Here is a 23,961-nt window from a genome sequence, read left to right on the forward strand (position 1 = left end):
ATCACATGCTGCCCCCCTTCGCCCTCGGCCTGGGCATCACACAGTCCCCCCCCATTCCCCTCTGGCCTGTGCATCACACGCTCCCCCCTTCCCCGCCGGGCATCACACGGTCCCCACCATTCCCCTCCAGCCTGAGCATCACACGCTTCCCCTTCCCCCTGCCAGGCATCACATGGTCCCCCCCATACCCCCTAGCCTGGGTATCACATGCTCCCCCCCTCCCCCGCCGGGCATCACACGCTCCCCCCCATTCCCTCCCTCGCCAGGCATCACACGCCCGCCCCCCCTTCACCTCTGGCCTGAGCATCACATACTCCCCCAACCCCAGGCATCGCACGGTCCCTCCTGTCCTCTCCTTGGCCTAGGCATCACATCCTACCTCCTCCCCTCCCCTCCCTCTTCTGCCATGGGCATCATGTGCTCCCCTCCCCCAGCACAGCCTCTTCCTGCCAAGTGGGAGGCCGACCCCCCTGCCCGGTGTGAGCCCCAGACAGCCGGGGGACAAGCACCTGGACAGACAGGCCAGTGATCACATGGGCCCTCTCACAGCACTTTAATTGAGGAACGGGTTTGCCCAGTGGGGCTGGCGCTGTGTCCGCTGCTCCCGTTTCTCCAGCTGCAGCTCAGCCCGGGGGCCAGCCCATCTGACGCCCGCCCAGCACGTGCAAATGCAGGTGGTAGACAGACTGAGCCCCCTGCTTCCCATCATTGATCACTGAAAGAGAGAGACACGGGGTGAGTGTGCCAGGCCCTGCAGGCAGGGCGAGTGGGGTGGGTCTGGCCCCCCCTGTGGGCAGGGCGAGTGGGGTGGCATGAGAGGGTGGGGCCAGCCCCTGCAGGCAGGTTGAGCCAGGTGGGCTGGGGCAAGTGAGGCAGGGCCGCCCCCCTGCAGGCGTGGCATGGCGTGAGCATGGGGGCCGGTGGGTGGGGCAGGGTGAGTGGGGCAGGGGCTGGTCCCCTGCAGGAGTGGCATGGCGAGAGGGTGGAGCCTGGCCTGCTATGGGTGGGTTGGGGCAAGTGGGGCGGGTTTGGCCCCCTATGGGCTGGGCGAGGGGCCAGGCCAGCCCCCTGCAGGCGTGGCATGGCGTGAGCATGGGGGCCAGTGGGTGGGGCGAGGTGAGTGGGGTGGGGGCTCATCCCCTGCAGGCGTGGCATGGCGAGAGGGTGGGGCCCAGCCTGCTATGGGTGAAGTGGGGCAAGGCCGTCCACCTACAGGTGTGGCATGGCAGGCGGACGGGGTTGACCCCCGATGGGCTGGGCAAGAGGGTGGGGCCAGCCTCCTGCGGGCAGGCCGGCCCCCTCTACCCAGAGCGAGGTGCTAGGGCAGCGGTGGGGGGTACAACACGTGCTGAAGCCACAGGGCCATGGGGGGTCACAGGCAGGGCCCCAGCCCATGAGGAGACGACGCTCCAGGGCAGGGACGCAGGGAAGTGCTGGAGGGCACCAGTGGCTCACACACGTCTGGGGCAGGGTCACAGCTGGGCTGGCAGCAGGCGACGCTGATGAGTGCCAGGGAAACCCCAGGGCAGGGCAGGGCAGGCAGCCGGGCGCTCCCCAGCGCAGGGGGTCCCAGCAACTCACCCACTCGGTAGCCATCCACCAGCCCCTCCACCTTTGCCATCTGACTGGCCACTAGCAGCAGGTGCCCCAGCAGCTGGGCAGGAGCAGAGGGGTAGGTTGAGGGGGGGGAATGGACACTCCAGGCAGCACCCCCAGAACCCCTCCCCGGCGACCTAGAGTGCCGCAGCCCTGAATCTCCCCCAGAGCACCCACCTTTGCACCCAGCCCCAGGGGGACAGCCAGGCAGGGTCAGCGGGGCTCAGGAGGGAGGGTGCCCCCCAAGGTCACAGCCAGTCCGTACCAGGGCTGGAGCCATCACTCCCCGTCCCGTGGTTCTGGTGCCAGCACCCCCTCCAGCCAGCACATGGGGCTGTCCAGCCCCCTTCCTGTGCCCAGCCCTTCGGCTCCCCATGACCCTCGCTGCTCCCTGGGCTGCGCTCCCTGCCCCACCCCAGCCTCCCAGTGGGACAGAGGCACCTCGGGGAAGGGGCCCTGTCCAGTCGCTCTGCTCACCTCTGCGTCCCCCGTGGCCACGCAGCTCAGCCTGGGGATGGGGCACTTGGGGATCACCAGGAAATGCACGGGGGCCTGCGGGGCCACGTCCCGGAAGGCAAGGCACTGCGGGGAGAGCACCGTGAGCACTGCTGCCAGGGCACCCACCGCCCACTGGGGGGGCAAGCGCCAGCTTAGCCAGGGCTGGGACTGCAGGGTCACTGCCCCCCCGACCCTTCCCCCACGGGGCCTCTGACACACTCCCTGCAGGTCACAGTCCTCCCCCTCCAGGGGCCACATCACCCCCAGCCCTGCTCCACACGCCACGGGGTTGGGGTCCATGCCAAGTGTCAGAGCATTTGCCCTCCACACTGGGAAGCCCAGGACTGCAGGGAAGCAAGGGGGCTGGGCCAGGGAGCTTGGGGGGGGGCCCTCTGGGAGGCAGGGGGGCACTCACCCCTCGGCCATCACCCAGCCCAGCCAGGCTGACCTCTCCTACCTCTGGCAGTCTGTTCCCAGCAAAGGGGGGGCCCAACTGGAGTTCCCCTGCCCTGGCCAGGGGTCGAGGGGTGAAGGGGCTGGCGGGTGCTGCCCCAGGAGCAGGGCAGGGCTCAGAGCCGCCTGTGCATACAGAGGGACCTAGACAAATTAGAAGATTGGGCCAAAAGAAATCTGAGGAAATTCAAGAAGGACAAGTGCAGAGTCCTGCACTTAGGATGGAAGAATCCCATTCACTGCTACAGACTAGGGAATGAGCGGCTAGGCAGCAGTGCTGCAGAAAAGGACCTAGGGGTTACAGCGGATGAGATGCTGGATATGAGTCGCCAGGGTGCCCTTGTTGCCAAGGTGGCTAACGGCATTTTGGGCTGTATAAGTAGGGGCATTGCCAGCAGATCGAGGGACGTGACTGTTCCCCTCTATTCAACATTGGTGAGGCCTCACCTGGAGTACTGTGTCCAGTTTTAGGCCCCACACGACAAGGTGGATGAGGAAAAATTGGAAAGAGTCCAGCGGAGGGCAACCAAAATGCTTAGGGGGCTGGAGCACATGACTTATGAGGAGAGGCTGAGGGAACTGGGGTTGTTTAGTCTGCAGAAGAGAAGAATGAGGGGAGATTTGATAGCTGCTTTCAACTACCTCAAAGGGGGTCCAAAGAGGATAGACCTAGACTGTTCTCAGAGGTGGCAGATGACAGAACAAGGAGCAATGGTCTCAAATTGCAGTGGGAGAGGTCTAGGTTGGATATTAGGAAGAACTTTTTCACTAGCAGGGTGGTGGCACTGGAATGGGTTCCCTAGGGAGGGGGTGGAATCTCCTTCCTTAGAGGTTTTTAAGGTCAGGCTTGACAAAGCCCCGACTGGGATGTTTTAGTTGGGGATTGGTCCTGCTTTGAGCAGGGGGTTGGACTAGATACCTCCTGAGGTCCCTTCCAACCCTGATATTCTGTGATTCTATGGCAGAGACCTGGGCCTGCCCCTGCCTCACCCCAGGACCTGGCCTTCTGGGCTCAAGGGAGCTGATCTCCCAGCCCCAGGCCACGGCATCCTCCCCCCAGCCCCACCCACCATGCTGGGAGCCAAGCAGGCAAGGCCTCAGCAGGGTGTGCCCAGGGCAGGCAGCAGCGTGGCCCCTGCGCAGTGATGGGCAGGCCTGGCTGCAGGGCAGCACAGGATGTCCCTGAATGAGGCGGAGGGGGTCACCTTGTCATCTTCGTAGAGGATGTCGGCCCGGATGGAGCGGTCAATGATCTTGCTGAAGATGGTTGGGGGTCGCTGGCCTGGCTCCTCACTGGCCTTGGCTGCTCGCTGAGCCTTCTGCACCTCCCCATCCTGCCCCCCAGCAGCCACGTAGCATCTCTGGGGCAGAGAGGCATCAGCTAAGGGGCACTGCCAGCTGTACCCCCTGCCCTGCACACCCTCACCCTGGGAACAGCGCAGCCCCACAGACACAGCTGTGGAGGGAACAGACCCCTGCCTCCCACCCTGCTCGGGCCACCCCACAGCTAGCGAGAGGACGCTGAAGCCAGCCGCACAATCCCCATGATCTGGGTCGCAGGCTGCTCCGTACTGAGCTGTGACCAGGGTGGGGAGACAGCGGGGCCCTGCTCAGCGAGCGGCACGGAGCCGAGGGCACGTCCTGCCCCGGCCAAACCTAACGGCTGCGGGAGAGCCAAGGGGCTGTGCCACACTGGCGCTCACCAGCTTGCCCCAGGCAGGCCCGGAGGGGCTAAGAGCTGCAGGCACTGCTGTGCCAGAGCTGGGGGAGTGGCGAGCAGCAGCCCCCAGCGTGACACAGCCGGGGGGAGCAGGCAGGGGCCAGGGCCATCGCTGGGGGCTGAGCCCTGCCCTCGGGTACCCGATCCCCACGCAGACACAGCCTGGCGGGGGAAGAGCTCCTGCACCCAGCGACCTGCTGCCCCTCACAGGGGGTCACAACACAGCTGGAGAACCCCCAACCCTCGCTGCGGAGAGCGGCCACATGGCAGTGCCGGAGCCGAACCACCGGAGCGCTGCCCTGCCCAGGAGCCGTGGGTCTGGAGCGGCGGCCCTCACCGCTCGCTGCCCCCACGGTCACCATGAGGTGCAGGGCTGCGGGCGCGAGGCCAATACCCCAGGCACCAGCTCCGAGCGCCCCCCACCCCAGCGGGGATAGGACCCAGGAGTCCAGCTCCCAGCCCCTCCCCCCCCATCTACCCCGCAGCCGGATAGGACCCAGGAGTCCAGCTCCCCCCCATCTACCCCGCAGCCGGGATAGGACGCAGGAGTCCCAGCTCCCAGCCCCTCCCCCCCATCTACCCCACAGCCGGGATAGGACCCAGGAGTCCGGCTCCCAGCCCCTCCCCCCCATCTACCCCGCAGCCGGAAAGGACCCAGGAGTCCGGCTCCCAGCCCCTCCCCCCCATCTACCCTGCAGCCGGGAATAGGACCCAGGAGTCCGGCTCCCAGCCCCTCTACCCCGCAGCCGGGATAGGACCCAGGAGTCCGGCTCCCAACCCCTCTACCCCGCAGCCGGGATAGGACCCAGGAGTCCGGCTCCCAGCCCCTCCCCCCTCTACCCTGCAGCCGGGATAGGACCCAGGAGTCCGGCTCCCAGCTCCCCCCCATCTACCCCGCAGCCGGGATAGGACCCAGGAGTCCAGCTCCCAGCCCCTCCCTCTACCCTGCAGCCGGGATAGGACCCAGGAGTCCGGCTCCCAGCCCCTCTACCCTGCAGCCGGGATAGGACCCAGGAGTCCAGCTCCCCCCCATCTACCCCGCAGCCGGGAAAGGACCCAGGAGTCCGGCTCCCAGCCCCTCCCCCCATCTACCCTGCAGCCGGATAGGACCCAGGAGTCCGGCTCCCAGACCCTCTACCCCGCAGCCGGGATAGGACCCAGGAGTCCGGCTCCCAGCCCCTCTACCCCGCAGCCGGGATAGGACCCAGGAGTCCGCTCCCAGCCACTCCCCCCCATCTACCCCGCAGCCAGGATAGGACCCAGGAGTCCGGCTCCCAGCCCCTCCCCCCTCTACCCTGCAGCCGGGATAGGACCCAGGAGTCCAGCTCCCCCCCATCTACCCCGCAGCCGGGATAGGACCCAAGAGTCCAGCTCCCAGCCCCTCCCCCCCATCTACCCCGCAGCCGGGATAGGACCCAGGAGTCCGGCTCCCAGCCCCTCTACCCCGCAGCCGGGATAGGACCCAGGAGTCCGGCTCCCAGCCCCTCCCCCCATCTACCCCGCAGCCGGATAGGACCCAGGAGTCCGGCTCCCAGCCCCTCTACCCCGCAGCCGGGATAGGACCCAGGAGTCCGGCTCCCAGCCCCTCCCCCCCATCTACCCCGCAGCCGGGGATAGGACCCAGGAGTCCGGCTCCCAGCCCCCTCCCCCCATCTACCCCGCAGCCGGGATAGGACCCAGGAGTCCGGCTCCCAGCCCCTCCCCCCCATCTACCCCGCAGCCGGGATAGGACCCAGGAGTCCGGCTCCCAGCCCTCTACCCCGCAGCCGGGATAGGACCCAGGAGTCCGGCTCCCAGCCCCTCCCCCCATCTACCCTGTAGCCGGGAAGGGACCCAGGAGTCCGGGTCTCGCGCGGTACCTGCCCCCAGCGCCGGGCCAAGCCCCGAGCCCCGCGCAGCGCCGCACCCGCCATGCTGAGCCAGTCCGGCCCGCGGGGGCGGGGCCCACTCCCCGCCCCTTAAAGGGCCCGTGTCCGCCTTCCGGACCCGGGGCGGGGGAGGGGCCAGAGCCGTGCCTCAGTTTCCCAGCTGGTGCCGGTTCCATCCTTCCCATGGAGGCAGCGGGGACATACGCGTGTGTGTGTATGGTACGTGTACACACGGGCCTGGGTGTGTGTGTGTATATACAGCACATGTGCACACCTTGGTGTCTGTGTGTGTGTGTCAAGTATCAGAGGGGTAGCCGTGTTAGTCTGGAACTGTAAAAAGCGACAGAAAGCCCTGTGGCTCCTTATAGACTCTGTGGGTACAGGATATATGCACACTTTGGTGCGTGTGTGTGCACACATTGGTGTGTGTGTGTGTACAGTACATGCAGTGTGCGTGTATGTGTACATGGTACACAGATGCACGTGCACACATCCCTGTGCGCACACATTGGTGCAGGGCTGTTTGTGCACCACATGCAGGCTCGGGCTGGTGCCATTCCGTGTCAAACTGAAGGTTTCGGGGCCGTGTTTGCACATCCCTGGGGCTCGGGGCTGGAGGGTGGCTTGCAGGAGGTGGGCAGCCCCGTGTGCCGCAGACCTTTGGGTCTGATCCACTGGGTGTGCGCCCCAGGGAGTGAATCACCACGGCACACGGGGGTCATGTTTGTCATGCCTCCACCCGTGGTTGTGCACCCCACCACGCAGCCCTGGGTGCCGGGTGGCTCTGGCAGGGCACCCAGGAGCTCCCTGGGCCAGTCCCAGGGGTGACAGCAATCACACTGGCAGGGTGGGGCCAGAGCGGGGCACGCAGGAGGGGGGGCACCCTGGGGCAACAGCAGATGCTGGTGGGGCCATGTCTGGCAGCCTGCGAGGCCAGTGCTATGGAAAGCCAGGGAGGGCCCAGCCCCTCTGGGCTGAACATGGAGCAGGGCCAGGGGCTTGTGCACTGCCAGTATCTCCCCCACAATGAACATCACAGAATTTCCTGAGCCCACCACCACCTCTCCATGTGGGGGGGCACGTGGGCATGGCAGCTTCTTCCTCGGTGCAGCCCCCAGGGAGAGCTCCCGTCTCCAGGCACCAAGGAACACCAACAGCGGGCAAGCTGGGAAACCAGCACCCAGCAGCTGCAGATCGCGACAGCCCTGCATCCAGACTCGGGTACAGGCGCAGCCCTGGCATTGCCAGGCCATATCCCCCCAAAATACTTCCCAGAATGAAAGTAAGTGGAAAGACTTTCCCCATTCGGTTCACTTCCACTGCACCGATTGTGCACTGCCCCAGCCCCATGCCCCCAGCCTCTACCCTGTCTGCCAACAGGTGCCAAGTGCCCCAGGGAAGGAACAGACCAGGGCAATTTGAGTGATCCTCCTATGTCATCCAGTCCCAGCTTCCGGCAGCCAGAGGCCTAGGGACACCCGGAGCAGGGGGCTGCATCCTGGACATCTTGGCTAATAGCCATTGAGGCACCTGGCCTGCAGGATCGTTCGGTGAGTTTTGATCCCGGTTACACTGGAGTGCCACAGGCTGGATGGAGTTGGAGGAGGAATGCTCCCTTGTGTGTCTGAAACCCGCTGCCTGGTCCTTTACTGGGGTGACCCAGGGCGTGTTAGAAGGGGAGAAAATATCCCGTCCCTAGTCACTGTCTCCGCACCACTCATGCTTTGACAGACCTCTCGCCTAGCCCCCAAGGCGCCCCTGCGCACAGCCCTGCCGCCTTCCCTTGCCACTGGAGGGCTGTGGAGCTGGCCGTGAAGCACACCAAGCTCGGGCCAGGCCTCCTGGGCTCTCTGCTTGTCAGAGGGGGCTGGGGGGCAGGTCCTGCCCGGCAGAGCTGGCACTCAGCACAGCTTGCTCGCCGAGGGACAGTGGAGATGAGAAGGGTGGGGGAGCTCCAGTATGTGTCCATTGCACTGGAGGCCCCACAGAGTGGGAGGGGGCTAGGACAAAGCCCCCAATCCCCTCCCGGCCCAGTGGATGGGGGCCGGGGCCAGAGCCCCTCTCTCTCTAGTATCTGTCACAGAAAATCCTCAGCCCAGCAGCCCACAGCCTGATCTGACGGGAGCCAGGACTCGCTGCTGCTCCTGCTGCAGAGAAAAGGGCAGGAAACCCCTCAAGGGGCAATTCTGGAATATCCTGCCCCAAGGGCCTTTCCCACAGCCACTGAGGCAGGCTGAATGCACATGATGGGAGATCCAGTGGCAGAGAGGTCCGCAGGGCACGTACAGACTGCATGTTGCTCAGAAGCAAGCTCATGGCTGGTTTTCCCATGCCCCCAGGGTCAGTCCCCCAGCCCAGGGCTGGGAGCCCCCACTGCTCCCGTGACCCTAGAGGGCTAGGGGAGCAGCACTCAGGATACAGGCATTTCACGGCTCCCATTGGTGAAGTGTGTGCCAACACCCTGTCCCAGCTACACCCATAGGCCTGGGCTCTCCATGCCTGCACAGCAGGACAGCCCTCTGCACCCCGTACTGCCCGTGCCCAGCTCCCCTGGCATCGGTGGCAGGCCCTGCCCCAGACGAGCCCTCCAGAGGCAGTCGGGGAGTCATGCACCAGCTTGGCTCTGGCTCTCTCTCCTTGCTGCCAGCTGCAGTGTGGGGCTAGCTGGTCGGAGCAGGGAGCCTGGCGGGGAACCAGGCATGGGCCGAGCTCAGCTTCCCACTCACCCCTGCACATGGCAGCAGCAGGCAGCAATGCCGGCGTTCCACCCACCCTGCCTGGTGCCTGAGAAACCACAACAGCCGACAGCCCCTGGGCCCCACGAACCTGCTGCCACTTGCTGGGGGTCAGGCCTGCTCCAGAAAACCCCGGCCGGCGAGTCCATCCCCACGGCACAGACAATGCCCAGGTGCTGCCTTTCTGTTTATTGCGTTATCTGCACCGGCCAACGGCCCCAGGGCCAGGCCATGGCTGCACAGACGCCGCTCATCCAGACAACGTCCCCGCGGCGGCTCTCAGAAGCCCATGCGGGGCCGTTTGCAGGGGGGCTGCGACCCTGTGGAGCGCTGGCTCTGGGAGGAGGGGCCCCAGCGTTGGCTGCCCAGGCTGGAGACCTGGCTCGCAGGGAGCTCGGCCGGCGGCTCCGGGCAGGGCTGGGTGAAGATGGCCAGGTAGTCCCGCAGGGTTTTCCTGCGCTCCTTGGGGATGCCCCGCGAGCTCAGGGTCTGGGACGAGAGCAGCTGGGAAGAGTCCTCTGGGTCCTGGCTGCCCCAGGCCTCCTGCCCGCTGCGCTGGGAGCTGCTGGCCAGCGGGGAGGCCGGCCAGTCCTGCCCAGGGGCTGGGGGCCGATGCCCCCTTCCCGCCCTTGCTGGGGAAAGGTCCTGGCGGCACACAGGGGCCGGGGGTTGCAGCTCCTCGCAGGCCTGGCCCAGGGGCTCGGGGGGCTGGCTGCAGGCGGAGAAGTCACTGAGGTCAGACTGGTAGGTGACAGAGGAGGTGAAGCTGCCAAACAGGCTGCGGCGGCTCCGCGCCTGCTTCAGGCGTCGTCTCCGGTCCCTCAGCGCGTGCAGCTTGTGGGCCTGGTCACGCCCAGCTTCTCCTCCCACCACTCGCCCCAGCCGCCCGCCCACGACGCCGTCAGCCGCTTGCTCAGGTCGTCGGGCCAGGCCCTGGGCTCCACGGGGTCAGGCATGGCCAAGGGGGTGGGGGGCAGCCCCAGGGCCCAAGGTGCCAGGCAGGCCCGCTCCCGCATGGCACGGCGCAGCAGCTGGCGGGCCTGGCGGTAGAGGGGGCTGGCCCCAGCCGGCTGGCTCAGCTCCCCATGGGTGAAGAGGCGCTGATGGCCGATGGTGGGGGGGCGCTGGGGCTGGCTCTGCTCCGGCCGCCGGCTCCAGGCCCTGATGAGAGCTGTCAGCCAGCAGCCGTAGGGGGCAGCGGCTGCCAGGCCCACGCTGGGCATGGCTTCCTCTGGGGCTGCTGCCTGCCCAGCATTGGCGCTGCCCTCGGAGACAGGCCCTGGCAGGGGGCCGCTCTCCTCGCTGCCCGAGCCCAGGGAGGCGCCCCATGCGGGCGAGGGCTGGCCGGCCACAGCAGGAACTGGCAGGGATGGGGGCGAGGTGGGGGCTTCCGACGACTCGCTCTCTGCCGGTGGCTCGGGCACCAGGCTTTGGTAGAACAGGTCCCCGGCCTCAGAGAGCTGGAAAACCAGCAAGGGCTCCAGTGGCTCCTGCTTGGCAGGGGCGGCCGTCACGCCTGGGGGGAAACAGAGGTGAGGGGGCTGAGTGCAGTGACTGGGGACAGACCCCTTCCTGGGCTCCACACAGAGCTAGGGGAGACCCTCCCAGGCCCAGGCAGCCCCACACACAGAACTGGAGAGCCCCCTCCTCAGCCCACACAGAGAGCTGGGGAGACCCCCACAGGGCCCACACACAGCCCCACCCCAGGAGCAAGGGGAGATCCCTGTCCCGCCCCTCCCAGCTGTCTGGAGCCCGCTGTCAGAGGCACAGGGAGGTCAGAGCCAGGGCCCCTCCCTTTGGCTGCACCCCAGCGATGGGGGCCTGGGACTGCTGGGACATGTGGGTGTGAAAGTGGGAATGTTCGTGCTGAGTGGGGAATATTAGCCTGGGAAGGGGGCAGGGGAGTTGGGACTGTCTGCCTTGGGGAAGGGAGGATACCTGGGCTTGTAACCTGAGAACCCAGGAGCGGGGTTGGAGGCCAGGTGACACCTCTGCCCGGGACACTGGACAAAGGTGGGGGAGGAGCCGGGGCGAGGCTGAGTGAGAGGCTGGAGGGAGTTTCAGTTTGGGAGCTGGCTGGGAAATGGAGAGGGGCCCCGACGAGGCTTCGGCTTCCCAACAGGGCTGTGGCCTCCCTGGGGCCCCAGATGGACTTAACTAAAGGGGGTCCTGCTGTCTGTGCCTGCAAGACCTGTCTGGGACCGTGTTCCTGTCGTCTAAATAAACCTTCTGTTTTACTGGCTGGCTGAGAGTCACGGTGAATCGCAGGAAGCCGGGGGTGCAGGGCCCTGACTCCCCCACACTCCGTGACAGGGGGGTTCCATGCCAGGCCACCCCCACCCTACTCCCAGCCACCTACCAGCTGCGGGCGCGGCCAGCCTCTGGTGCAGCAGGCCCTGCCAGGGGGTCACCTGCGGGGAAAGGTGCTGCAGACCCTGGGAGATGGGATGGAGCCGCCGGGGGGGCCCTGTGAGTTGGCAGGCTGAATGGCTGCCACCTGGGCGAGAGGGGGAGTGTGAAAAAGCTGTGCGGGAGCTCTGCTCCCCTCAGCTGCCCCCTCAAAGCTTGGACCCCCCGACCCTCCCATAGTTCTGCCCTCCCAGCTCCCCCGCACTGCCCCCCCACAGCTCAGACCTCCCCAGCCCCCCTCGCACTGCCCCACCAGCTCTGACCCCACAGCCCCAGCCCCGCCCCACCTGTAACTCAGCCCCTAGACAGAACCCTGTGTGGCTGGGGGAGGGGCACCCCAGCTCTGGGGAACCCCCATGCTGACATGTGCACACACTCCAGAGACCCCTCTACACTAAAGGTCCCCGAACTTTTCAGGGGCACAGCCTCCCCCCTGCCGGAGCCAGGAATGGGACTGGGTTACCAGGGTGGGGGGCTGTAGACAGGGGTAAGGGGGCCAAGGCTGGGGCTGCAGCAGGGGGTGGGGCTGGGTGGCGTTCCTTCCACCCACGGGGGCTGGCCTGGGCTTGCTGAGCCCTCCTGAGCGTTCCTCTGTGACCCCCTAGGGAGCACACCCCAGTTTGGTGATCTCTGCCCTATACCATCCCCCAGCATGACCCCTCCCTGCCGGAAACAGCCCCATCCCCCAGCCAGGGACTGCAGCATGAGCAGCTGTCAGCCCCCCGCCCCCTCATGTATTGCGGCACCTGCCCCCCCACCCCCATGCCCCGCCCCCACTCACCCATGCACTGCAGCAGCCCCGCATCCCTCCGCCCCCCCCCGGTACTGCAGCACCTGCCGCCCCGCCTCATGCCCCCGCTCACCCATGCACTGCAGCAGTCCCCCATGCCCCCCCACTCACCCGTGTACTGCAGCAGTCCCCATGCCCCCCATGTACTGCAGCACCTGCCCCCCCCCACTCCCATGCCCTCGCTCACCCGTGTACTGCAGCAGCAGCAGCTCCTGCGTGCGGTGGGCGCCCAGCAGCACCTTGTGGCTGGTCTCCTGAGACCGGCCCGGGGCGAGATGGGCAAAGATGGGCGGGGCCTCCAGCATGTGCTCCCAGCGCAGCATCGGCACCAGGGGGAAGCGCTCGTCCAGCACGTACACCGAAAACTGGGGGCAGGGCACCGGAGGGGGGGGTTAGTGAGAGCGTCTCAGAGCCCTCGAGCTCTCCTCCCCTGCCTGTAACCAGAGGGGGCAGGGCACCAGAGGGGGGGGTTAGTGAGAACATCTCAGAGAGCCCCCGGGCTGCTCCCCTCCCCTGCCGGTAATGGGGGGGGAGGGCAACAGAGGGGGGGGTTCGTGAGAGCGTCCCAGAAAGCCCCCAGGCTGCTCCCCTCCCCTGCTGTAATGGGGGGCTGGGGGGAGGGAGGGCAGAGCACTGGGGGCAGGGGAAGGGAGGGGTATGTCAGTGAGAACATCCCAGAGAGCCCGCGGGCTGCTTCCCTCCCCTGCCTGTAACCGGGGGGCGGAGGGGCAAGGCACCGGGGGGGGCGTGGGGGGTTAGTGAGAGCGTCCCAGAGAGCCCCTGTGACGTTATTGATATAAACTGGGACTATATAGAACATGGGTTGCAACCAAGGTCCTGTAGTGCCACCAAATCCTAGGTAAAGGGGGTCATATAAGGTGTCTAAGACCAGGTTATGGGTTGCTGGTTATGATTATGCTGTCTGTATGTCTGTAGCATTTTATAGTTGAAGTTATGAATATTGGCTGTATGCTGTCTGTATTGCAAACTTGTGTTGTGTTACTGGGAAAGATCCCAGACAAGTTGGTGTCAGCTCTGTTTAGCCTGCTTGATGGCCCATTAAGGACCATCACCTACACAATTGTCTCTTCGAGAGAAGCAGTTACGCCCTGTGACTCAGCAGGGTGTGCAGAAACTGGCCCATGTGACTGCAAACTCCATTTTGCTGTAACTTTCCACAGTAAGAACAAAGAAGTGTTCTTACACCTGGAAGTGCCTATAAAAGGCTGATGCCTCATCTCCATCTTGTCTTCAATCCTGCTTCCTACCTCTGGAGGGACTTTGCTACAAGCTGAAGGTCTGAACAAAGGACTGAATGACCCATCGCAGCGGGGATGGACTCCAGAGACTTGATTTGAACCTGCAGTTTACTCCATCGCTGCTACAAGCCTGAACTAAGAACGTTGCCATTACTGTATGGAATTGATTCCATTTAACCAATTCTAGCTCTCATCTCTATCTTTTTCCCTTTATGAATAAACCTTTACATTTTAGATTCTAAAGCATTGGCAACAGCGTGATTTGTGGGTAAGATCTGATGTGTATATTGACCTGGGTCTGGGCTTGGTCCTTTGGGATCGAGAGAACCTTTTTCTTTATGGGGTGTTGGTTTTCATAACCATTCATCCCAGGACGGGTGGCACTGGTGGTGATACTGGGAGACTGGTATGTCTAAGGAAATTGCTTGTGTGACTTGTGGTTAGCCAGGGGGGTAAAACCGAAGTCCTTTTTGTCTGGCTGGTTTGGTTTGCCTTAGAGGTGGAAAAACCCCAGCCTAGGGCTGTGACTGCCCTGTTTGAGCAATTGGTCCTGAATTGGCAGCTCAGTTGGGTCCTGCCAGAACCGCATCGTCACAGCCCCCGGGCTGCTCCCCATCCCTGCCTGTAATGGCGGGGAGGGAGGGCAGGGGAAGGGAGGGGTATGTCAGTGAGAACATCCCAGAGGCCCCCGGGCTGCTTCCCTCCCCTGCCTGTAACCGGGGGGGGGGTGGGGGAGGGCACTGGAGGGACGGGGTTAGTGAGAGCGTCTCAGAGAGCCCCCAGGCTGCTCCTCTCCCCTGCCTGTAACCGGGGGGGGGGCAGGGCACCGGGGGGGGGAGGGAGTTAGTGAGAGCGTCCCAGAAAGCCCCTCGGCTGCTCCCCTCCCCTGCCTGTAACCGGGAGGGGGGGGCAAGGCACTGGAGGGGGGGTTAGTGAGAGCGTCCCAGGGGCAGGGGGAGGGAGGGGTGTGTCAGTGAGAACGTCCCAGAGAGATTCTGGGCTGCTCCCCTCCCCTGCCTGTAAGCGGGGGGGGGCGGGGAGGGTTAGTGAGAACGTCCCAGAGAGCTTCCGGGCTGCTCCCCTCCCCTGCCTGTAAGCGGGGGGGGCGGGGAGGGTTAGTGAGAACGTCCCAGAGAGCCTCCGGGCTGCTCCCCTCCCCTCCCCTGCCACAGGTTGGCCCGGGCTCCGCAGGGTCAGCCCGGCCGCCCAGCCTCCCCCCAGCGCTGAGGGGCTGGAGCGTCGCCCACCCAGCTGCCCGGGCACTCACCTGTGTGGCGACAAGGTGCTGGCAGGGGTGGGCCCTGCCCAGGTACATGGGTAGCATCACTCGCTCTCCTCTCTGGCACTCGGCTTCTCCTCCCACCTTGAACAGATCAAACTGGCAACTGGTGGGAGCCTGGAGCGGAAAAGACCAGGGCATGTGAGCGCCAAGGGAGGGAGGGCCCCTACCCCCCGTGAGCCCCAATTCCCTCCCCATATGCCCGTCCTGCCCTCCCCACTCGCTGCACCCGGGCAGCCTCACCCGCACGTCGAGGCACTGCAGGCCAGTGCGGTCAGCGCAGCTCAGCACCCGCGGGTGGGAGGTGAACTCACTCCAGCGCCACGGTGACGCCTCTCGGAAGAACGCCGTCTCGGGGTCCTGGCGCAGTCGCTGCAGCCTGGGGACGCAGGAATCTCCAGTGGGCCAGCACTGGGGTGGGGAGATCACCGCAGGGCCAGCCCAAGGGGGGGATGTGCTGAAGTGGGCACGTTCGGGCTGTGTTCGGTGAATGCTGAGTGGGGAGTATTGACCTGGGAAGGGGGCAGGGGAGCTGTGCTGGGATGGGCTGCCTGGGGAAGGGAAGATACCTGAGCAGGTAACCTGAGAACCCAGGAGGGCGGTTGGAGGCCAGGTGACACCTCTGGACACAAAGGCTGGGGGAGGAGCCGGGAGAGGCTGGGGGGAGTTTCATTTGGGAGCTGGCTGGGGACGGGAAGTGAGGGCAGACGGGGTTGTCTGGCTCGCAGGACCCCAGAATGGACCCGGCCGAGGGGTCTGGTTCGCGGTACCTACAAGCTCCGTTTTAGACCCTGTTCCTGTCATTGAATAAACCTCTGTTTTACTGGCTGGCTGAGAGTCACGTCTGACTGTGAAGTGGGGGTGCAGGACCCTTTGGCTCCCCCAGGATCCCACCTGGGTGGATTTGCTGTGGGACGTGCATGGAGGGACAGAGGATGCTGAATGCTCCAAGGAGAGACCCAGGAGGTGAAGCCGTGTGAGCTTCTAGCCCTGCAGACAGTCTGCTCCAAGGGAGAGGAGACTCCCCAAAGTCCTGCCTGGCTTTGTGGGGAGCAGTTCCAGAGCATCGCCTGGGGACTCTGTGACAGGGGGGTGCGATGCACAGGATTCAGGGGTCACTGTCTGGGCTGGCGTGTGGGGAAGGGGAGGACAGGACACTGGGCAGAGCGATCAGCACCTCACCTGGGCGGGGACGATGCAGGGCATGGTGCCCCCTCCCTGGGCCGGTCCCTGGCTGTTTGCAGTGGGAGGGGGATACGCACCAGGCTTCATAGTGGTTAGGAAAAGCCACACCACCCCTCACCCAGGAGCACCCACCCTCACCCATGCAAGCTCTTGGATTCCCAGGTGGCCCCCCTTCCCAGGCCCCAGCCCTTGGCCCCCCTTACCCAGTCTCGACGTTCCAGAGGTACACGGCCCCGCTGAGGGTGCAGACCGACAGCTCCCCGGGGAGGTGGGGGCTGCAGAGAAGGGCAGAGAGTCAGCGCAGGGCAGACCTCCCCTCGGGCACAGGACGGACGGGTCCAGCAAACCCGGTTTAAAGGCTCATTGCTGTGTCAGGCCCGTGGTGGGAGGGACGGACCGGCAGCGCAGCCCACCCGCGGTACACGGCCGTGAGTCACGCGCACTGGTGCCCTGAGCCCAGCCTGGACCAGGGCAGGCAGCTCCGGGCGGCGGGGCGAACCGAGCACCAGCCTTGGGCGCGGAGTGGCTGACCTGGCACGGCCGAGGAAGGCAGATGGGCCCCTTTCTTCCCCTGCACCGCAAGCAACGGGACAGACTTCTGCATTCCCAGGGCCAGCTCCCGCCCAGGGCAGGGATAGGGGGGGCGAGGGGCACCCCAGTCCGGGGCCCACAGGGAGTGTTGCCCCCAGCTCCCCTAGGCCCGCGGCTCCTCCAGCCAGGCCAGCCCAGGCACGTACCTGACGGTGAGACAGGAGGCGGGCGCATCGGTGCGAATTACTTGGAGAGGGACAGGGGCGGCGTCGTCTGGAGCCGCCAGGCACCACAGTGATAATCCGAGCGAACGCCGACGAGGGCTGCACGTGGGGAGGAGACGCCGCGGTAAGCCGTGAGGGCAATGGCTGCTGAGCAGGGCCAGCCCCACAGGGCAGGGGTGCCCCAGGACAGGGGCAGGTGGGCGCAGCGCCTCAGCCCGCCCCCCACGGGAGGCTGTTCCCTGCCCCGTGCACCCAGGGTCTCAGCCCTCCTCCAGGGAGCAGGCAGCTCTCCAGGACCACACACAGCCAGTGCCAGAGCCAGGAGCAGAGCCTGGCACCTCCCCGGGGGCCCACTCACCTTCCCCGGCTACCCGCATGGCAGCCACCTGGCGGACCCGGCCACTGAGCTCGAACTGCGCCGGGCGGCCGGGCGTGGGGCTGCAGGCCACCGGCCACCTGCTCCAGAGCCACCTCCTGAAAACCTGGCACCGTGTCAAGGGCCACGCATCGCCTGAAGGGCCATGGCCGGCCCCACGCCAGAGGGTCAGCCCCAGCCCGGGGACAACAGCCAGCCAGCCCCCGGCCCGGCAAACCTCCCAGCCCAGCCCCCAGCCCGGAGACAACAGTCAGCCCCTCCAGCCCAGCGAGCCCCCCGTGCCAGCCCCCAGCCATGGAGCCGAGCCGTGCCCATCCGTCCCCAGTGAGAGCAGCCAGCTCCTGGGCATCAAACCCCCATCGCCAGGGGTGCAACAGGGACCTGATGCCCCCAGCAATGAGCTCTGCCTCCTCCCCCCCCCCCCCGGGGCCACACTCAGCAGTGCCCTGCACCAGCACCGCCAGCCCAGCCTGTCTGCAGAAGGATACAGAGGAGATTCATGGCCTCCCCTCCTGGGTAGACCAAGCAGCCTCTGGGGGCAGGAGCCCATCCTCAGTGGGGAGCCAGGCCAGTGCTCCCCCGGTCGGGGCGTCGTCGAACAGCAGCTTCGCACACTGCAGCGCCAGCTCCTCATGGAGGCACTCGGCCAGCAGGCCCAGCGGCACCTCGAACAGCCAGTCCCGGGACAGGCAGGAGAACCGGCGCAGCCGCGGGCTGGGCTGGAGCTGGGGGCAGTGACTGCGGGGACAGCCGGGCATCAAGGACAGCTCAGCCCTGCCCCTCCCCAGCCCCCAGCCAGCCTGGCATCGGGGACAGCTCAGCCCTGCCCCTCCCCAGCCCCCAGCCAGCCTGGCATCGGGGACAGCTCAGCCCTGCCCCTCCCCAGCCCCCAGCCAGCCTGGCATCGGGGACAGCTCAGCCCTGCCCCTCCCCCCCCCAGCCAGCCTGGCATCGGGGACAGCTCAGCCCTGCCCCTCCCAGCCCCCAGCCAGCCTGGCATCGGGGACAGCTCAGCCCTGCCCCTCCCCAGCCCCCAGCCAGCCGGGCATCGGGGACAGCTCAGCCCTGCCCCTCCCAGCCCCCAGCCAGCCTGGCATCGGGGACAGCTCAGCCCTGCCCCTACCCAGCCCCCAGCCAGCCTGGCATCGGGGACAGCTCAGCCCTGCCCCTCCCCAGCCGGGCATCGGGGAGCTCAGCCCTGCCCCTGCCTAGCCCCCAGCCAGCCTGGCATCGGGGACAGCTCAGCCCTGCCCCTCCCCAGCCCCCAGCCAGCCTGGCATCGGGGACAGCTCAGCCCTGCCCCTGCCCAGCCCCCAGCCAGCCTGGCATCGGGGACAGCTCAGCCCTGCCCCTGCCCAGCCCCCAGCCAGCCTGGCATCGGGGACAGCTCAGCCCTGCCCCCCACAGCCCCCAGCCAGCCTGGCATCGGGACAGCTCAGCCCAGCCATCCCTCAGCCCCCAGCCAGCCTGGCATCGGGGACAGCTCAGCCCAGCCATCCCTCAGCCCTCAGCCAGCCTGGCAGCGGGGACAGCTCAGCCCTGCCCCTCCCCACCCCAGCCAGCCTGGCATCGGGGACAGCTCAGCCTTGCCCCTCCCCAGCCAGCCTGGCATCGGGGACAGCTCAGCCCTGCCCCTGCCCAGCCCCCAGCCAGCCGGGCATCGGGACAGCTCAGCCCAGCCAGCCCTCAGCCAGCTGGGAGGCTGCTGCCCAGGACAGACGTGCAGGGAGGGGCCCCCGAACAGCTCCTCCCCAGTGCCACAAACTGACGCTATCCCCTGACTGCTGGGCCCAGCCCGCAGCCCCCCCACCCCACACTGTGTAACAGACAAACTGCCCCCACTGGGGCTGGGTACCAGAGGCAGGGGATGTCTAGGCCCTGGGAACAGCCCCTGGCCTCTCCCCAGCTACCCCCACACTAAAGCCTTTCTGTGGGGTCTCCCCAGCCGCCCTGGGCCATGCAGGAGCCTGGGGAGCACCATTCAGAGCTGTGCTGGCCGGGGACGCTGGCACACAGGGTCAGTGCTGTCCAAGCCCAAGGCACATGGTGCCTGGAGGCTGAGCCCGGCTCTGCCCCTTGCCCACCAGCTGTGCCCACGGCACCCTGAGCAGAGGGGAAAGTGCAGTGCCTGGGCACCACTCACCGCCTGCCCTCCCTCCGGCCAAGCTCCTGGACCAGGGTCTTCACTGAGATGGTGTTTTCCCGCGCTTTGCTCTGCAGGGAGGGAGGGCACAGGCCGAGGTCAGGGCACACGCGCTGGGGGGGGTACCAGGGCATTGGGGGGCACATGCGATGGGGGATGGGGGAGGGGCAAACAAGGTGAGGGAGGGGAATGAGGGTGCTGGGGCAGGCAGAGGGCACACGAGGTGGGCAGGGAAGGGGGTGCGGGCGGGCAGAGGGCACACGGGGAGGGCACAGTGCATACATGCCAGCAGGAGACCTGCCTGCGGTGCTGGGCTCATCTGTGAGTGTGAGCCCAGGGGCAGTGGAGGGGCAGCGCCCTTGTTCTGCGTCTGCACAGTGCCCAGCGCAGTGGGTCCCCTGAGTGCATGGGGGAGAGGGGGTTATTCCCATAGCTGGGGGCAGGGGCTGGGAGTCGAGGCAGCTCCCCACGCAGCAGAGGCAGCGCGGTGGGTGCTGCCCCATCCCGTCCCCGGGTCAGGCACAGAGGAGCCCCGGTGAGGGACGCTCACCCGCAGCCGCGCCTCCCCTAGGTAGAAGTTCTCCTGAAGAAGCCGCCCCATGGCGCCGAAGGCCTCCTCAGGGTGATCCAGGAAGAAACGAGCCAGCTGCCGGGGAGAGAGGCAGGGTCAGTGTGACAGGCTTGGCCTGGGGGGACCACGTTTCATGCCCAGCTCAGCCAGCTCCCCGTGGGACTTTGGCCCTGTCCCTGGGCGCTGCAGCACGTGGGTACAGAGCTGGGCAGAGCATGGCTGACCCGACCTGGGGGCTGGGAGCTGAAGCCAGACAAGCATAGCCTGGCGATAGGGCATCAGCATCGAGTGACGAGCGAATGACGGGCCGGGGGATTCTTCACCGCCAGCCAGCTGCACATCCAGAGGGGCTGGTTTCCTCGCAGCTGAGCACGAGCGGAGCTGCTGATTCCTGGGGGGCAGGGCTCAGCCTAGCTGGCCACAGCGACCCCTCTGGCCTTGGCATCTACGACAGCCAGAGGGGGGCACTCGGGAACAGCCGGGAGGCTTGGACCCGGAGAACCAAGGTCAGTGGGGACAGGGAACCTCCCAAACCAGCCCCACTAGGGACGTGCTGCACAGAGAGGACCGGGCCCCAGCATCATGGGGCCGTCTGTGGAGCATGCATGCTGGGCCACATGACACTTGTCTGAACCCTGTGCCTGCCAGGTGGTTGCTCCCCAGAGGGCACACAGCACTTAAAGGGGCTCCCAGGCAGAGCAGGGACCGTGGGGGCGTCTCACTGGAGGATCAGACAGGGGAGCACCAGCGCCGGGACCGTCACACCTGGAAACCAATCACTCAGGGGAGGGTGGTTTTCCCCAAAGCCCGGCGGGAGAGCAACAGGGGACGGTGCCAGGGCCTGTGGAGACACACAGCTCTCACCCGGGACAGACGGACGGGGATCCTACAACAGCTGGCGGGGTGAGGCCAGACTGAGCTCTCTTCACCTTTGCTTCCCTGGGCTGCCCCACAAACCTCCAGGGCCAGGCTCCAGGCGCCTGACAACCCTGCTCAGCTGGAAGGGCTGGGCACCAGCTGGGGGCATCAGTCCCTGCAGGGGGACACGTCTCGCCTGGAGTCTGGCTCAGTGGGACTCATGGGCAGAGCTCCAGGGGTGGAGCAGGAGGCTGGAGCCCAGGGGCTCCGTCTCGACCCTGGAGGAAGAACGGCCCCCGTGGGGGTCTGGCTCACAGAAGGGATCCTCCTAGAGCCTGTTAACAAGCTGGGGCTCAGCACAGGCTCTGCGGAGCCGTCACCGACAGAGGCAGCTCCTTGGAGCGCCCGGCTGGGCAGAGCTGGAGCCTGGGCCCTGCCATGGATTCCTCGGGCTCCAGCCACTGGGCTGTGGTGGGGATGGGCCTGAGGAACCACCACCTCTCGCTCTGCCCCCGGCCCATGGGGAGCTCCCAGATGCCCTCTCTGTGGTGAGAGGTGCCTTGGATCACACCCCGGGGCTGCTCCCCACCTCAGTCCCGCACCCCTGGAGCACACCCGTCAGGCAGGGTCTGTCAGGAGCTGCTGGGTGGGCCCCGGGGACCCGCCTGCCAGGGAGCAGGGACGGCAGGGAGACCCCTCAGCACACTGCCGCCTGCGGGATTACCTGCCCCGTGAAGTCCAGCGCAGCCCCCCAGTCTTGCCGGCCTGGTGCTTCCTTTGAATCTGCCCCACGTAGAGGATGTCGTGGGGCGTCAGTGTGGGGACACGACTGCCTGCGTGAGAGACGGGCAGGGCCAGGTAGTTACCACAGCGGGCGAGGGAAGACAACACATCCCAACCTGGCATGGGAGGGGGAGGACCAGGCATACGCCCCCCATGGGTGGGGTGGGGGCAGTGCTACCCACCCCTGCCCATGCACGAGTAGCTCTGCCAGCCCCCAGGGGGTTACGAGAAGGAAAAGATCAGGGGCCCCAGGGCAAACTCATGACACAGGTCCGCACCCACCCACACAGACGCCAATTAACAAATGGCTTCCGTGGTGCCAGGCTCGGGGCCAGGCGGGCCCCTCCCTGGTAGGGCTCCCAACCCCCCCTTCACTCAGGCCCTGGCCGGGGGGGCTCTCACTCGCGTTGGGGAGCAGGAAGGGCACCGCACACGCCTCGGCAGGGGCCCAGCTCTCGCCCTTCTTCCTGCGAAGTGGAATAAACCTCTCCTGGGGCTGGGGGCACAACACAGAGAAGTTAATACAGCCCCCCCCGCCTGCACGATGCACCCCGACCTCCCCACCACAGCCTGGCCAAGGCAGCTCCACCCCGACCCACAGCTGGGATCTCCCCCAGCTCTGCGGTGCCCCTCACTCCAGACCAGGAGCCTCTGCCCCCTCAGCCCTGCCGGTGCCCCTCACTGCCGACCCGCAGCCCTACCCCCAGCCCTGCCGGTGCCCCTCACTCCCGACCCGCAGCCCCCCCGCCCTGCCGGTGCCCCTCACTCCCGACCCGCAGCCCTACCTCCCCCAGCCCTGCCGGTGCCCCTCACTCCCGAACCGCAGCCCCTGCCCCGCCGGTGCCCCTCACTCCCGACCCGCAGTCCCTGCCCCCAGCTCTGCCCCCCAACCCTGCCGGTGCCCCTCACTCCCGACCAGCAGCCCCTGCCCCCCAGCCCTGCTGGTGCCCCTCACTCCCGACCCGCAGCCCCTGCCCCCCAGCCCTGCCGGTGCCCCTCACTCCCGACCCGCAGCCCCCCCGCCCTGCCGGTGCCCCTCACTGCCGACCCGCAGCCCCCCCGCCCTGCCGGTGCCCTCACTCCGACCCGCAGCCCCCTCAGCCCTGCCGGTGCCCCTCACTGCCGACCCGCAGCCCCCCCCGCCCTGCCGGTGCCCCTCACTCCCGACCCGCAGCCCCCCCGTCCTGCCGGTGCCCCTGCCCCCCGCCCTGCCGGTGCCCCTCACTCCCGACCCGCAGCCCCCCGGTGCCCCTCACTCCCGACCCGCAGCCCCCCCGCGCACCTGGCCCGCGCCGGGCCCCAGCACGGGCCCGCAGCCCCCAGCCCGCGAGCGGGGCGGGGCGGGGCCGGGCAGGTCGGGGGGGCCCGGCGCTGCAGAAGGCGGGAAACAGGCTCCCCGGGAACTCCATGGCGGGGCCCGATCCCGCCGGGGAGCGGATGGGGCGGGGCGCCACAGAGCCCCGCCCCCGGATCCACCAATCAGCGCCCGGCGGGGACCATAGAGCGGCGCCGGCAGGGACCAGGCATCGCGCCCCCTGGCGGCCGGGGGAGACTCCGCCCGCAGCCCGGGGCACGAGCTGGGCGGGGCCTCGGCGCAGCCCCGCCCCCGGGTCACAGGAGGGCGGGGGAGTCGGGGTCCCGGGCGCAGCTCTGCTGGGGACCCCGCCCGGTGCCCACCCCGCCCTGCCCTGCCCCAGCAGCCTGGCCCCATAGCGGGGGGGGGGTCTGGTTGTTTTCACTGGCTCGCAGGCAGAGGAGGTGCGACTCGGTTTCCCTGGGTGGTACTGGTTTAACGAGGGAGCGGGAGGGAACTTGGGACCCCAGCGACTGGCATGCAGAATGGAGACCCCAGCGACTGTGACCTGGGACCGGGAGGCCCAGCTCAGGAGTCACAGCCGGTTCTGGCCAGTGGGGACAATGGGCTGTAGGCAGAGGGGGTGCGACTCGGTTTCCCTGGGTGGTACTGGTTTAACGAGGGAGCAGAGAGGGAACTTGGGACCCCAGCGACTGGCGTGCAGGATGGAGACCCCAGCGACTGTGACCTGGGACCGAGAGGCCCAGCTCAGAGTCACAGCTGGTTCTGGCCAGTGGGGGACAATGGGCTGCAGGGAGAGGACCCCGGTGACCTGCCCCAGCCGGTTTCAGCCAGAGGGGTGCAAAGGGTGGAGGGGAGGAGGCCCAGGTGTCTCTGTTTACCTGGGACAGAGACAAAGGACGAGGCGGGAATTGGGAGCTGGTGATATCGGACGCCCAGCTGGAAGTGGGCGGGCGGGGGTGTCTCTAGGCTGGGAGGAGAGAGCACCCGGAGTTGGACAGACCTAGATGTGCTGGGGGAGGCCAGGCCTGATGCCAGAGAGTTTCCTGTGCTGGGTTCACTCACTCCATAAACCTCCTGTTTTATTCTGGCTGAGAGTCACTCCGGTCTGGAGAAGAGGGCGGGGCGGGGGGGCATTATTCCCTCAGGGTGGAGGCCCTGGGGAGCTAGAGCACATGGACTCCCTGAGGGGGCCTGCGGCAGAGACAGCCGTGCTAAGGCTCAGAGAGGTGCGGCTCCAGGAGGTGGAGGGGCCTGACCCCGAGAGAGAGTGGACCCCCCAGAGGGGCTGTCACACTGAAGGGGGCTCCCGCAGGGACTGTACAGAGCCAGGAGAGTATGAGTGCTGGGGGTCATGACACCCTGCCA

General features: G+C 66.9%; 2 protein-coding genes across 2 annotated transcripts; both read right to left on the reverse strand.

Moving 5' to 3' along the window:
- Positions 1 to 529: 529 nt before the first annotated feature.
- On the reverse strand, positions 530 to 6,196 carry LOC115639764 (uncharacterized HIT-like protein Synpcc7942_1390). Its single transcript, XM_030542728.1, has 5 exons — positions 6,127 to 6,196; positions 3,753 to 3,908; positions 2,074 to 2,178; positions 1,582 to 1,654; positions 530 to 715 (listed from the first exon to the last, which is right to left on the reverse strand). The coding sequence occupies exons 1-5, from the start codon at positions 6,178 to 6,180 to the stop codon at positions 624 to 626; spliced, it is 480 nt and encodes a 159-aa protein (XP_030398588.1). The 5' UTR covers positions 6,181 to 6,196; the 3' UTR covers positions 530 to 623.
- A 3,379-nt stretch (positions 6,197 to 9,575) lies between these two features.
- LOC115639763 (TATA box-binding protein-associated factor RNA polymerase I subunit C-like) lies at positions 9,576 to 22,687 on the reverse strand. The gene is made up of 14 exons (XM_030542727.1): positions 22,561 to 22,687; positions 21,681 to 21,774; positions 21,220 to 21,328; positions 19,617 to 19,712; positions 19,067 to 19,137; positions 17,446 to 17,661; positions 16,906 to 17,058; positions 16,530 to 16,646; positions 15,996 to 16,067; positions 14,851 to 14,986; positions 14,596 to 14,724; positions 12,257 to 12,434; positions 11,230 to 11,367; positions 9,576 to 10,386 (listed from the first exon to the last, which is right to left on the reverse strand). Exons 1-14 carry the CDS (start codon positions 22,685 to 22,687, stop codon positions 9,692 to 9,694), a joined length of 2,331 nt encoding a protein of 776 aa, XP_030398587.1. The 3' UTR covers positions 9,576 to 9,691.
- Between the last annotated feature and the right edge of the window lie 1,274 nt (positions 22,688 to 23,961).

The sequence above is a fragment of the Gopherus evgoodei genome, unplaced genomic scaffold, assembly GCF_007399415.2.
Source record: "Gopherus evgoodei ecotype Sinaloan lineage unplaced genomic scaffold, rGopEvg1_v1.p scaffold_119_arrow_ctg1, whole genome shotgun sequence".
Taxonomy (NCBI): domain Eukaryota; kingdom Metazoa; phylum Chordata; order Testudines; family Testudinidae; genus Gopherus; species Gopherus evgoodei.

Coding starts and splice junctions, on each gene's coding strand:
- LOC115639764 (XM_030542728.1), bottom strand. CDS start 6,180: ATGGCGGGTGCGGCGCTGCGCGGGGCTCGGGGCTTGGCCCGGCGCTGG. Junction 1,655..2,073: donor TGGCCACGGGGGACGCAGAG/GTGAGCAGAGCG, acceptor GCTCCTGCCCAG/CTGCTGGGGCACCTGCTGCT. Junction 716..1,581: donor GGTGGATGGCTACCGAGTGG/GTGAGTTGCTGG, acceptor TCTCTCTTTCAG/TGATCAATGATGGGAAGCAG.
- LOC115639763 (XM_030542727.1), bottom strand. CDS start 22,687: ATGGAGTTCCCGGGGAGCCTGTTTCCCGCCTTCTGCAGCGCCGGGCCC. Junction 19,713..21,219: donor CGCTGGACTTCACGGGGCAG/GTAATCCCGCAG, acceptor TCTCCCCGGCAG/CTGGCTCGTTTCTTCCTGGA. Junction 12,435..14,595: donor AGCACCTTGTCGCCACACAG/GTGAGTGCCCGG, acceptor CCCTGCCCCCAG/TTTTCGGTGTACGTGCTGGA.